At 41.3% G+C, this 15,546-nt stretch overlaps 1 protein-coding gene across 3 annotated transcripts in view; it reads left to right on the forward strand.

Annotated features, from left to right (window-relative positions):
• The first annotated feature begins 441 nt into the window (after positions 1 to 441).
• LOC139542111 (TOX high mobility group box family member 2-like) overlaps positions 442 to 15,546 on the forward strand; it is a 124,100-nt gene continuing 108,995 nt past the window's right edge. For 2 of the 3 annotated variants that reach the window (XM_071347161.1, XM_071347162.1), the window contains exon 1: positions 442 to 1,059. In XM_071347161.1, coding sequence (XP_071203262.1) covers positions 970 to 1,059 — 90 coding nt within the window. In that variant the 5' untranslated portion in view covers positions 442 to 969. The remainder of the gene's footprint in view (positions 1,060 to 15,546) is intronic. The other variant, XM_071347160.1, reaches the window with a different exon arrangement.

Here is a 15,546-nt window from a genome sequence, read left to right on the forward strand (position 1 = left end):
TTTACATAATAAAACAATGCCAAGAGGTCAATCAGCTTTTTGCAGTAACATTTCATTTCAGCTGTTCGTGTCCTCGGTCGATGTGTAATAGCTGCTGTTTATACTCAAACCTTTATGTTTGTGTACTGTTTGGAATTCTATAGGTTCATAGTTCTATATTTCTATACAGAGGTTTGTGTTTAAGTGAACATGTATGTTGACGAAACCATGCATTGAATGCAGACTGTGGATCCTCATGCCTTTCGGCTTGGCACACTAAATAAAGCAAATGGAACCTTTGGAACGCAATATACTGTATAGGCTAATCTGTGTGTGCTTTATAATGCAGAGCCCTGCACACTACTACATTGCTAATCTGAAACGCGCAGTTGCAGAAAGGAGCGCGGTTGCCAAGGCAGCCACCAACCTCCCCTCCCCCTTTCCCTCCATTCCTCTTTCCCATTTATTATCAGCAGAGGTCGCATGGCATATGGTGAAGAACAGTCCAACCACTTCTCTGTCCTCGAACCATTGCCTGGAATCAATGCATGAATATGCACCTCCGTCACAAAGCCTATGGAGTATGAGAACAACGGGAAAAAACAAACATATTCAGAGGGCTCATCTTATGCTTTTTTAAATATACCAAGAGGGAATATTTTATTTCATTTGTTCTGGAGTATGCCTAACTTAATAGTATAACTAATCTGCATATGTGCTGTTATTTTTGTTCTACCGTTAAGTGATAACTGTTTTGGTTCTCCAAAGTGGACGCGCTCTAGTAAGCGAAAAAAGGACTGTTCATCACTAGGACGCGAGTTGGTGCAGAAGTTCGACCGCAAACGGATGTGAGGGAAGAGTGCACAGAGTGCACAGAAAACTCAACCCCTTTTTCTTTCTTTACTTCTTTCTTATTTTGTTTGGCTAAACAATAGAGTGAGTCAAAGACACTGAAACGGATTTCATGCCGTCAGTCTCGCAGAACCTGATATGGACGTGAGATTTTATCCTGCGCACCCGTCAAGTGTGGGTTCTGATCCAAGTTGTCTAAGCTCGTTGGACTTTTACCACGCGAACAAGGTAAATACAAAGTGCAGTCCTCCTAGTGCGTTACTGCCTAGAGGTTGAAGTCTACACATTTTCTCACCTGCCTCTGCTTCTTGATCAGCAGCCTGCAACATTTGTGCAATAGACATGCATGACATGTGGTGCTTAACTGAAACTGTATGTGTTTCCATTCCTTATTACAACAATTACACGTTTTGCGATGGGGTTCTCTGACAACCCACACCTCCACATAGCCTGAACCTGGTTCTTTTTCTTCTTCTACTTCTACTTTCTTCTCTATCTCTTTTTCAGTCAACATATTGGGCATATAATATAAGTATTCTAGGCTATAACATAACTATTTTGCTTACGTTTAGGCTATAATGTAACACACTTTGCATACCTGCTACAATTTGGATACCTGCGACGATATACTGCTACCATGTAACGTTAGCCTACTTGATTGCTGTTAGTCTACATTGGCCAGTCTACGCGGCATTTGATAAACCATGTTGCTGGAATCTTAATACTTTGCTCTTGCGCATATCCATGCACTTTGAATTTACCCTACGTTTGAAACTTTTCTTGTTCTAACCTTCTTAGAGGTCTAACCATCTTTTTTTAATCAGCTGGTAGAGTAGGGCTATTGCTCTCGTTCTGAGAGGCTATCCCGTCAGTTGAATGAGCATGTTGGATTTAAATAGGCTATTAGTCAATATTGCCCATATCTTTGATGATTCTGAGTCACAAACATGATGTCCCACTGTGAAATGAATACTAAAATGGTTTTAGAGCCAAATCTTTAGAAGCATATTTTTACATCCCACTGCTTCAGTTCTCGAACTGCGCTACTCTGATTTCACACTCACAGACTCACAGACACACTCACACACTCACAGACTCACTGCACACAGCCTATGTTCAATGAATATGCATATTATGGCAACTTGTGGTCATTCATGATCAAAAATAATAAAAAGCCTGTGTCAAATGTACAATTAAACAGTTCGTTGATATACTTTTTGGTTTTGACTATACTGCTCACATTACAGGCCTACTATAGCTTCCATTTTCAGAAAATCTGATCGGTTGAGGTCTGGTCCTGTGGGTGATAATGCTGGGAAAAGGTCTAATCTGTCAGATTTTCATCACATCCACAATGGCAACGTAGTGGTAGCCTAAAGCCTACTATGGCTGATGGAAACAACAAATATTTGTGCATCTAAAATAAATACTGTCTTCGTCAGTTTGCCTAATAGGTTACCCTGAGATGGGCCATTGTAGCCCGCAATACTCCTGCAAACAAGAGAAAGAGGAAGTGAACGCAATCATTCCGATATCTGGATTGAGTCATCATATCCATTAAATACAGATTAGGTGGTTGAAACTTTGGAAAAGCATTTGGGAATTGCACTAGGGCAATTCCATGGTAAAGGAATTACACTGAGGGTGATTTCAAAGTTTCACAAACCATACAACTCTATGCACAAGGACTACTTTTAAAAATGTACACACAAATTTGACAAAAACATTTACTTGAAGACGAGTGCAGATGAAAATCTTGGTAACAGATTTGCGGTTTGTGCTGTTGGTGCCGTCATTATGTTACCAAACTTTGCATTTGCACTGTTCTTCAAGTAAATGGGTTTTTGTATAGTTGTATGGTTTGTTAAACTTGGAAATCAAAGGATTTTGTTTGGCATACATTTTAAAGTGAAAAGTCACAGCATAATTCCGTTACTGTGGAATTTCACACTACTAAGAATTCAATCCAGTCACATTGAAAGGCAGTTCACAGATGAAAACCTGTGGAATTACTTAGTCTCTAGATGTGTTGTTCAATTAAAATTGTCTTCCCTGTAACGCACATTGCTGAGATTGCCTGCAATGACAAGCTCAGTCCGATGATGCTGTTACACACCGCCCCAGACCATAACTGACCCTCCGCATCCAAATCGATCCCGCTCCAGAGTACAGGCCTCGGTTTAACGCTCATTCCTTCGACGATAAACGTGAATCCGACCATCAACCCTGGTGAGACAAAACCGTGACTCGTCAGTGAAGAGCACTTTTTGCCTGTCCTGTCTGGTCCAGCAACGGTGGGTTTGTGCCCATAGGTGACGTTGTTGCCGGTGATGTCTGGTGAGGACCTGCCTTATAACAGGCCTACAAGCCCTCAGCCCAGCCTCTCTCAGCCTATTGCGGACAGTCTGAGCACTGATGGAGGGATTGTGCGTTCCTGGTGTAACTCGGGCAGTTGTTGTTGCCATCTTGTACCTGTCCCGCAGGTGTGATGTCCGGATGTATCGATCCTGTGCAGGTGTTGTTACACATGCTCTGCCACTGCGAGGACAATCAGCTGTCCGTCCTGTCTCCCTGTAGCGCTGTCTTAGGCGTCTCACAGTACAGACATTGCAATTTATTGCCCTGGCCACATCTGCAGTCCTCATGCTTCCATGCAGCATGCCTAAGGCACGTTCACACAGATGAGCAGGGACCCTGGGCATCTTTTTTTAGGTGTTTTTCAGAGTCAGTGGAAAGGCCTCTTTAGTGTCCTAAGTTTTCATAACTGTGACCTTAATTGCCTACCGTCTGTAAGCTGTTAGTGTCTTAGCGACCGTTCCACAGGTGCATGTTCATTAATTGTTTATGGTTAATTGAACAAGCATGCGAAACAGTGAAGCCCCTTTACAATGAAGATCTGTGAAGCTATTTTGATTTTTACGAATTATCTTTGAAAGACAGGGTCCTGAAAAATGGACGTTTCTTTTTTTGCTGAGTTTATAAGAATGTACTGATAAAGTGTCACACCCTGGCCTTTGTTAGATATATTTTCTTGATTAGTTTAGTTAGGTCAGGGTGTGACATGGGGAATGTTTGTGTTTTGTCTAGTTTGGGTGGTTATATGGTAAAGGGGGTGTTGGGTGTAGTGTATGGGTTTGTGTTGAGTGAATGTGTCTAGGTATGTCTATGGTTGAGTGAATGTGTCTAGGTATGTCTATGGTTGCCTGAGTGGTTCTCAATCAGAGACAGATGTTTTTCATTTGTCTCTGATTGGGAGCCATATTTAAGGCAGCCATAGGCATCATGTATTTGTGGGTAATTGTCTATGTCTATGTTGAACGTAAGTAGTTTGTGTGTGCACTTGCGTTTGTAGCTTCACGGTCGTTTGTTGTTTTGTTAGTTTGTATAAGTGTTTCGTGTTCCGTCTTCGTGTAATAAAAAAGAAGATGTATTCATATCATGCTGCGCCTTGGTCCACTCTCTCTTATCAAGACGATCGTGACATAAAGCTATGCCTGAATGTAGACTACTAGACTAACGAACACAGTGGTGTGAAGCTGAGTATCTCAGAAAGAAAGCACACATGAAGTTGGCTAGGCTATATTGGAATGCTCCCAAATGTGTCTTTAGTTCCTTGAATCTCAGGTAATTATTTGAAATATTAAAACTTTGTCAAATAACAAAGTGAGATTACAATCATCTCACAGGTAACACTAACTACCTTCACAGACAACAGTTTGAAGCTGGTGTATAAAACCGAAAGTAAAAGACGCAAAAACTAAACTTAAGAACGGGAAGCATAGAAATAGAGCAATATGAAAAATATCTACCTGCTTCTTAGACTTGCTTTCAATGAGAATTATGAATTTGGTTGGGTCACCCAAAAAGTTACATATTGCAGATTTTAAGAGTTGCATCAGCCTCTCTAATGTAGGCCTCGAATGTATATCTAATCCCTCAGTGGCGATAGTCTTATGCAGACTCTGCTGCTGTGTTCCTCAGAAATGTTGCTACGGACCCTTTTAGAGATGGAAAGGAGGCAAATGAGTCTCATGCATGCTCATATTTCCATTAAACAGTAATATATGCCATTAGTAGACGTTTTATCCAAAGCTACTTCCAGTAGTGCATGTATGCGTTTTTATATGGGTGTCCCCAGCGGGAATTTAACCCACTGTCTTGACGTTGTAAGCGCCATGCTTTACTAAGCCACACAGGTTCACTGGTGCCGTCTTACTTTTTTGTTGCACACTTCCTGTGAGTGTGTGAAATTTTTAGAAATAGACATTGTGATCCCTGGTCAAACCTTAGAATGGTGAGGTGATTTGAATAAAAAGAGGTCCCGGCAAGATAGTTTGCTGTCTGCAGATTGTGCCTGTAATGTTCATCCTCAAGCCGAATCATATCTCTGAAAGTTGGGGGGGGTATAGTCAAAAAGGTAAACCCACAAAGGGTTACAAACCTTGTTATGGTAACTAATTAGTATGCTTACAAGACATCCATAGGAACAAGAATGGCATGGTTCTATTTCAGCATACAATTATTCGTTTTAGTGAGAATGCTCTTTTGAAAGGTATTTAAAGGTAATTAATTACCCTAAAAGGTTAATCAATAACCTTGCTATTCAGTTCAATTGACCATGGCACTCTCCATTATTGGTTGAAATGTCTTGATAAGAGAAAATGTGAAGAAAATTATTTTTTTCAGATTTTGTTTGAATATAGCCCCGTAGTATTGCATGTCACTTTCTCCATAATGTCTCTTACATCCTAAGGTAGCCATTTGACTTGGTGGAGCTAAACTTTCCACATTTGAGGGCAAATGGAATTCTGTGAAATAATCACAAAAGGGGCTGTTGGAGGATGAAAAGGGGAATTGCAAAAGAGTTGAGATACTGTACAAGTGCAGAGAAGCTCAAGCTCCTCAATCGACTCGCACGTGCCCATGAATAACTCAGACATGTCTGTGATAATACGCTCCCTTACTCTGTGGTGCTACCACAGCCTAGAAATAACATCAAACTTTGTAATTACTGCAATCTTTGTGCTGCTTTGGAAATATGAAACAGTATCACGTTTTAATATGGAATTGAACTGTATTTTTCTATTGTCCTCTACTGCCACTTCTAGACGTTTTTCTACAGATGTCATTATGTATGGCTGTCTATTCTGTCATGCTCTGGGAAATAAGGTATGCTTGTATACCTAAATCAAACCTGTGCAGTTGTCTTTCAGTTCAGTTCAGTACTACAGTATGTCGAATGCTTCAAGTGGAGCTGTTTCTGGCTTTCAAAGTCCCATAGTAAGCTGTTTATTTTAAAACTGGATGGCTTATATGATATATATTTTTCTTTAGCAAAGTATATATATTCCATAATATGCTGTATACATGAAACCTAAACTTGTTGATCAGAAGCATTTGCAATATTGTCAATTCCATTAGATGTTAGTCCTTGAAGGAGATCCTTGAAATAATACAAGCTATGGTACAATTTTATATCCTAGGGCAACAGAGTATTATAGCTATTAGCTAATGACAAGCTCTGTGTTATGTGGTGGAGGGAGAGTGAGCAGAATGGGTTGAAGTAATCAGTGCCACACAGCACATGGACAGCGAATGCATCCCAAATGGCACCCTATGCCCTAAAGAGTGTGCTACTTTTGACCAGGGCCCATATGGCTCTGGTCAAAAGGATTGCACTTTGTAGGGAATAGGGTGCCATTTGGGACCCAGCCAGTGTGTGCTCACTCCGACTTCAGCCATTTACTGGTTTTGCTGACTACGGCATCACAATCACAATTGATTTTCTAGCCTGTGAAGGGGAAGGCCATACATACATACCACAGTGTGGACACAGAGAGCACAGTAGGAACAACATGCAGTAAATCACACACCATTTGAAATCATCAATGGGCCAGATATTTTGCACACTGGAGCCACTGGATTGTTTTTGATGTGCAAGAATATCTTTAGTCCCCCATGCCATTATGAACCTGTTACTGTTAATAGAGGGCAATTCCACACAGAGTGAACTGGTTTTTACATGTAAAATGTATGTCAAACAAAAACCAATGATTGCAAAGTTAAACAAACCATACAACTCTATGCACAAGGACTACTTTTAAGAATATCCACAGACATTTTTACAAAAACACATTTACTTGAAGAACAGTGCAGATGCAAAGTTTGGTCACAGAATGACAGCACACACAGCAAAAAACACCATTCAAACCAACTCTCACACAATCATCTGTCTGCAGATAGCTAGAACCTTACCTTATAGACCCAAGCTCTCTTATTTTTCTAATTTCTCTCCCTCATGAGGAGGGAGGATAATGAAAGTTCAAAGAAGTAGTAACAAGTAAAGGTAGACCTACCAATTAGTTATGGTGTTTTTACTGATATCATTTTTTTTTTTAAAGTGATTAGAACTCATAATTATGTTACCAAATCGCTAACGGAATTACTGAAAAATCTGTAACGGCAATTGAATTGGCTACAATGGGAAATCATAGTAGTCACAAACCACAGTTGGGTCTCCTGTTACTGTCCTCCCTTCCACTGACATACTGTTATGTTCAACTCATAGTGTCTCCTGTTACTGTCCTCCCTTCCACTGGCATACTGTTATGTTCAGCTCATAGTGTCTCCTGTTACTGTCCTCCCTTCCACTGACATACTGTTATGTTCAGCTCATAGTGTCTCCTGTTACTGCCCTCCCTTCCACTGACATACTGTTATGTTCAGCTCATAGGGTCTCCTGTTACTGTCCTCCCTTCCACTGACATACTGTTATGTTCAGCTCATAGTGTCTCCTGTTACTGTCCTCCCTTCCACTGACATACTGTTATGTTCAGCTCATAGGGTCTCCTGTTACTGTCCTCCCTTCCACTGACATACTGTTATGTTCAGCTCATAGTGTCTCCTGTTACTGTCCTCCCTTCCACTGGCATACTGTTATGTTCAGCTCATAGTGTCTCCTGTTACTGTCCTCCCTTCCACTGACATACTGTTATGTTCAGCTCATAGTGTCTCCTGTTACTGTCCTCCCTTCCACTGACATACTGTTATGTTCAGCTCATAGGGTCTCCTGTTACTGTCCTCCCTTCCACTGACATACTGTTATGTTCAGCTCATAGTGTCTCCTGTTACTGTCCTCCCTTCCACTGGCATACTGTTATGTTCAGCTCATAGTGTCTCCTGCTACTGTCCTCTCTTCCACTGACATACTGTTATGTTCAGCTCATAGTGTCTCCTGCTACTGTCCTCCCTTCCACTGACATACTGTTATGTTCAGCTCATAGTGTCTCCTGTTACTGTCCTCCCTTCCACTGACATACTGTTATGTTCAGCTCATAGTGTCTCCTGTTACTGTCCTCCCTTCCACTGACATACTGTTATGTTCAGCTCATAGTGTCTCCTGTTACTGTCCTCCCTTCCACTGACATACTGTTATGTTCAGCTCATAGTGTCTCCTGTTACTGTCCTCCCTTCCACTGGCATACTGTTATGTTCAGCTCATAGTGTCTCCTGCTACTGTCCTCCCTTCCACTGACATACTGTTATGTTCAGCTCATAGTGTCTCCTGCTACTGTCCTCCCTTCCACTGACATACTGTTATGTTCAGCTCATAGTGTCTCCTGTTACTGTCCTCCCTTCCACTGACGTACTGTTATGTTCAGCTCATAGTGTCTCCTGTTACTGTCCTCCCTTCCACTGGCATACTGTTATGTTCAGCTCATAGTGTCTCCTGCTACTGTCCTCCCTTCCACTGACATACTGTTATGTTCAGCTCATAGTGTCTCCTGTTACTGTCCTCCCTTCCACTGACGTACTGTTATGTTCAGCTCATAGTGTCACCTGTTACTGTCCTCCCTTCCACTGACATACTGTTATGTTCAGCTCATAGTGTCTCCTGTTACTGTCCTCCCTTCCACTGACATACTGTTATGTTCAGCTCATAGTGTCTCCTGTTACTGTCCTCCCTTCCACTGGCATACTGTTATGTTCAGCTCATAGTGTCTCCTGTTACTGTCCTCCCTTCCACTGACATACTGTTATGTTCAGCTCATAACTGTATCATCAGGTGTTCAAAGTAAGACTGTGAAAACAGTCTGGAAAGCCCCTCACTCTCCCTTTCTCTCTCTCTGCAGGTCTCTCTCACTCCTCTCTCACTCCTCTCTTTCCCCAGTTAATGTCACCTCTCCCGGCTATTACTGACACCTTCTATGACACCTACCACCTATTGACACTAATAAGCATCCTCAACCACTGAGAACTGACCGACACCGGACGTCCATGAACTTTGAAAATTTGTTGACATTTGGTCAGGCTGAACTGGCCGGACCAAATCTGAACAAATCATAGCCGTGTATGTTTCACAAGTTTGGACAGTATAGTAGAGCACAGTAGAGAACAGTAAAGGGAAAAGGGAAAGGGGGATACCTAGTCAGTTGTACAACTGAATGCATTCAACTGAAATGCGTCTTCTACATTTAAGCCAAACCCTCTGAATCAGAGAGGTTGGGGGGCTGCCATAATCGACATCCACGTCAGTAGAGTAGAGTTCAGTACAGTACAGTACAGTAGAGCACACTAAAGTAGAGTACAGTATAAATTACTCAAATGTACTTTATTGTACTGTACTCTACTGAACATATTTACTTTACTGTACTGTACTGAACTCTACTGTGCTTTACTGTGATGTACTGTGATGCCCAACTTGTAATGTGGACATCTATGTTTTTTTCAGATCTGGTCAGGTCCAGACCAACCAAATATAGTCTTGTTTGGGGGCGCAACTCATTACAACAACAGCCAGCGTGTAGAACAATATCCAAATATGAAAAAGGAAATTGCATATTTGTTCCTTTGTGTACCTATTCAGGATACATCACCTTGATGATAATGATATTCATATCCATAATTTTCCATTTCTGTATAGTACAGATCAGGGACCCATGATGTAATTCCGTCACTCTAATTCCGTTACCGGAAGCAATTCCACTTCACCTACTGTGGTTCAATAACCAAATTAAAAATGTTCAAACTCAAGGTGTCTTGTCATAGCTGACACCCCATTCTTTCAGCACCTTTGAATCTTAATTCTGAGCAGATATTTAAGATTTTTTGTTAAACGTGTTCGCATAAAAAACAAGGAAGAGAGATTTTATTTTATTTAACCTTTATTTAACTAGGTAAGTCAGTTAAGAAAAAAATCTTATTTACAATGATGGCCTACTCTGGCCAAACCCGGACAACGCTGGGCCAATTGTGCGCCGCCCTATGGGACTCCCAATCACAGCCGATTGTGATACAGCCTGGATTCAAACCAGGGTGTATGCAATGACACCTCTAGCACTGAGATGCAGTGCCTTAGACCGCTGCACCACTCGGGAGCCCGAGAGCTTGGGAATATAGGTCAGTACAATACAATACAGTGGAGGAGAGTGGGGTAAGTCATGCCAAGGGTTAGTTGAGCCAAGTGGTGTAGTGGAGGGTATACGGAGGTATACACCGTATACACACTTGTTTTTCAGTAGGCATTGTGTGTAAGTCGCTCTGGATAAGAGCGTCTGCTAAATGACTTAAATGTAAATGTATACTCACTTCTTAATCCCCACGATGCGTATCAAAGTAGTGTAGTGGAGGTATACAACGTATCCATTAATAAGGCTGATGGAACAGATCAAAATGTTTAGCTTAAAATGTTGATAAACTATTATTTTCTTCACATTTTAAGTGCAGCAATGTGCACACGGCGGTAGGCCCTGAATGTTCCAAAATGCAATTATCAAGAAAAAATCTTCTTAAAAGCACTCCTCATTTGTGAGTGGGTTCATAGACAGAGATTTAAAAATAAAAGTTAGAAATTTAGAAAGAGGGGAGATCTTAAGATGCAAAAACTATCATGAGTTGCTAATATGACCTTTGGCTGCTGGACAATGAAAGAAAGTTAGAAGAAAAACAATAGAACAATATAACGCATAATGAGGAAGTCTTTATAAAATAATTGCCTCCATGTTTCTAAGGTGGGATTTTGTCTATAGGGTACTTTGAAGCAAGGTAAGACATGCCTGATAATATGAAGTAAAACATCCAGCTTTCAAACAAATAACGATCAGGAAAAATGTTGTGATGCTAATGATAGGCCTAACAGTCTTCTGTTAAATGTAGCCTATGTCTATCTGGCAGAATGATATCATAATTATTTGCATCAATCAAGTGGCCATTTTATTTGCTAACTCCCTGTTATATGCTACAGAAACACACAAAAAAACTAACAATAGTGCTACAGTTGAAATCGGAAGTTTACCTGTACCTTAGCTAAATACATTTAAACTTCGTTTTTCACAATTCCTGACATTTAATCCTAGTAAAAATTCCCTGTTTTAGGTCAGTTAGGATCACCACTTTATTTTAAGAATGTGAAATGTCAGAATAATAGTAGAGGGAATTATTTATTTCAGCTTTCATTTCTTTCATCACATTCCCTTTGGGTCAGAAGTTTACATACACTCAATTAGTATTTGGTAGCATTGCCTTTAAATTGTTTAACTTTGGTCAAACATTTCGGGTAGCCTTCCACAAGCTTCCCACAATAAGTTGGGTGAATTTTGGCCCATTCCTCCTGACAAAGCTGGTGTAACTGAGTCAGGTTTGTAGGCCTCCTTGCTCGCACATGCTTTTTTAGTTCTGCCCACACATTTTCTATAGGATTGAGGTCAGGGCTTCGTGATGGCCACTCCAATAGCTTGACTTTGTTGTCCTTAAGCCATTTTGCCACAACTTTGGAAGTATGCTTGGGGTCATTGTCCATTTGGAAGACCCAAGCTTTAACTTCCTGACTGATGTCTTGAGAAGTTGCTTAAATATATCCACATTAATTTCCCTCCCTCATGATGCCATCTGTTTTGTGAAGTGCACCAGCCCCTCCTGCAGCAAAGCACCCCCACAACATGATGCTGCCACCCCCGTGGCAGCATCATGTTGTGATGCTGCAACCGCTTCACGGTTGGGATGGTGTTCTTCGGCTTGCAAGCCTCCCCCTTTCTCCTGCAAACATAATGATGGTCATTATGGCCAAACAGTTCTATTTTTGTTTCATTAGACCAGAGGACATTTCTCCAAAAAGTACGATATTTGTCCCCATGTGCAGTTGCAAACCGTAGTCTGGCTTTTTTATGGCGGTTTTGGAGCACTGGCTTCTTCCTTGCTGAGCGGCCTTTCAGGTTATGTTGATATAGGACTCATTTTACTGTGGATATAGATACGTTTGTACCTGTTTCCTCAAGCATCTTCACAAGGTCCTTTGCTGTTGTTCTGGGATTGATTTGGCACTTTTCGCACCAAAGTACGTTCATCTCTAGGAGACAGAACGCTTCTCCTTCCTGAGCGGAATGACATCTGCGCGGTCCCATGGTGTTTATACTTGCGTATTACTGTTTGTACAGATGAATGAGGTACCTTCAGGCATTTGGAAATTGCTCGCAAGGATGAACCAGACTTGTGGAGGTCTACATTCTTTTTTCTGAGGTCTTGGCTGATTTATTTTGATTTTCGCATGATGTCAAGCAAAGAGGCACTGAGTTTGAAGGTAGGCCTTGAAATACATCCACAGGTACACCTCCAATTGACTGAAATGATGTCAATTAGCCTATCAGAAGCTTCTAAAGCCATGACATAATTTTCCAAGCTGTTTAAGGGCACAGTCAACTGAGTGTATGTAATCTTCTGATCCACTGGAATTGTGATACAGTGAATTATAAGTGAAATAATCTGTCTGGAAACAATTCTTGGAGAAATGACTTGTGTCATGCACAAAGTAGATGTCCTAACCGACTTGCCAGAACTATAGTTTGTTAACAAGAAATTTGTGGAGTGGTTGAAAAATGTGTTTTAATGACTAACTTAAATGTATGTAAACTTCCGACTTCAACTGTAGATGCCTGCAAACTTGAATTAAAGGGTAACTACACAAAACTTCTTTGATTTTCCCCAGACCTTAAAAGTGGTCTTCTGATATGGTTTACGTATTATTTTGAAGTTAGAACATCCAATTTTCTTGTTTTTCTATTTAAAAAGTTTGACTTTCAAGCAAAAACCTGAAGAAGACTCAGTTGGCAGCTTAATTCATCTTTCAAGAATAGGCCTACTATTAGCCTACTTGCACAGTACAGCTTAGGTTGGCCTGACTGCGAAAGACCAATATGGGATTCATCATTTTAGGTCATTCAGAGTGTATGTTACTGTTTGTCATGTTATTTTTCCCGCAGCGCCTTTTTTGGGGGAAATGTTTTCAAATTAGAGTACACCCACTTCTCCAGGCACCACTACACACATTTACATTTGACATTTAAGTCATTTAGCAGACGCTCTTATCCAGAGCGACTTACACACTGGTTGAGCTACACTTTGTTTCTAGTTAACCATACACAAAATGTATCATGTGACCAAATATTTAGGAAGAGGTCATCATTTCATGGCATCTCTGAAGGACGAAACCACATGGAAGAAGTGGTTAGCAAGTTAGGTCCAAAAAACTGATTTTCACACAGTCAAATGAATGTGTCTTATAGGTTTCATGATGTTTGCATCTAAACCAATGTAGATCGTTTTAAGACTTTGATACACTGAACAAAATTATAAACGCAACATGCAACATTTTCAACGATTTTACTGAGTTACAGTTCATACAAGGAAATCAGTTAATTGAAATACATTAATTTGGCCCTAATTTATGGATTTCACATGACTGGGCAGGGGCGCAGCCATGGGTGGGCCTGGGAGGGCATAGGCCCACCCACTTGGGAGCCAGGCCCAGCCAATCAGAATGAGTTTTTCCCCACAAAGGGCTTTCTTAAAGACAGAAATACTCCTCCGTTTCTTCTGCTGTCCATTTGGCTGGTCTCAGAAGATCCCGTAGGTGAAGAAGCTGGATGTGGAGGTCCTGGGCTAGGGAGGTTACAAGTGGTTTGCGGTTGTGAGGCCAGTTGGACGTACTGCCAAATTCTCTAAAATGACATTGGAGGCAGCTTATGGTAGAGAAATTAACATTCAGTTCTCTGGCAATAGCTCCGGTGGACATTCCTGCAGTCAACATGCCAACATGCACGCTCCCTCAAAACTTGAGACATCTGTGGCATTGTGTTATGTGACAAAACTGCACATTTTAGAGTGGCCTTTTATTGTCCCCAGCACAAGGTGCGCCTGTGTAATGATCATGCTGTTGAATCAGCTTCTTGATATGCCACACCTGGCAGGTGTATGGATTTTCTTGGCAAAGGAGAAATGCTTGGTGTGACATCCATTTGAATGTAAGACTGACAGATGAAAAAATGTAGGGCTGTGTAATCATTGCATAGAAGGTCTCCATCCAACTCATCTGAGAACAGGGATTGTTCCTATTTAAGAGTGAATGAAGCCAAGAAATAACAGTCAACTAATGGAATAATCCTTATGGAGGCCTCCTCAATCAGTACTGTGCATGTAGTATTTGTTGTTGAGTGCCTCTCTTTCTTTGTGTTGGATAGTGGGAGAGGGAGTGAGAGATTCAGAGAGAGAGAGAGAGAGAGGGGAGACTTGGAGAGAGGGAGAGAAAAAGGGATGCCTGTGCACTAATTAGAGAGAGAGAGTAGTACTCTGTTCCTCTGAGAGGCTGTTGGCATAATTAGGACCTGTCGGCTTGTTCCAGTAAGACTGCGTTAGTCAGAACAAGCCTCCCATGGGGCAACTCCACTGCACTCTAATTTTACCTGCAGAAAAGAAAGAACACCGTGCCAACGCCTGCTGTGGAGTAGGCCCCTGGGTGTTCTATTAAGCGTTGATTATGTTTGTTAATGGTTGCGAGTGCCAAGAAGTCAAAAGCTGGGGTTGTTAAAATGGATGCGCTAATAACGATGTACATCCATCACATTGGTTCAACTTCTTGCTGCAGGAGGACAGATGCATGGTCGATGTGATGAACCAATGTGATCCTGTTGTTCTATGTGATTTTCCTGATCACATAATAAGTAGGTATTAGGGATGCAAGGGCTTCATTTACACATGTAGCCTAATTCGGATCTTTTTGGGGTCTTTTGACCAATCCCATCAAATCTTTTCATATCAGATATTTTTCAGAGCTAATCTGATTGGTCAAAATACCAACACTGCCTGTGTAAATGCAGCCACGGTGTTTTGTAGTCTCATGAAGCCAATCTTCCAAATTGTGTCTCATTGACTTGACATTTGGAAAAGTGAGCTATTTCGTGAGGGAAGCCTGGGCTTCCGAGGCTAGGTGTTGTGTAGATCAGTGATTCTGCACAGTCCGATTTCAATGTAGTTCATTTCAAAGTCAAATAAGCATATGTACCAGTGTATGAACTTTCAGCGAGGTTTGCCCTTTTAGACCTTCCTTTTCTCATATTTGAGGTGATCAACCAACGAGGCAGATAATACGAGGGATGAAATGAATGAATGGGGAGGACTGCAAGCTGGGCTTGGGCTGTATGTATGGAAGAGTCTGTGAGCTGGACAAACATCCACACTTTTGTATCAGCCTCCTGAGGTACAGTATGTCATGTGCAAATAGTATCAGTGATGGCAAGCTCTTCATTTGGCTTAAAAGCCCCCCCCCCCCACTTGTTTTTTCATAATATCCTTTCCGAACATTATCAGGTGGGTATCAATGCCGTGTTTGCACTATGACCTGGAGGGATGTTATCAACAAAAAATGGTTTGATTAATTAATGATCT

Source organism: Salvelinus alpinus, chromosome 17 (genome assembly GCF_045679555.1).
Source record: "Salvelinus alpinus chromosome 17, SLU_Salpinus.1, whole genome shotgun sequence".
Taxonomy (NCBI): Eukaryota; Metazoa; Chordata; class Actinopteri; order Salmoniformes; family Salmonidae; genus Salvelinus; species Salvelinus alpinus.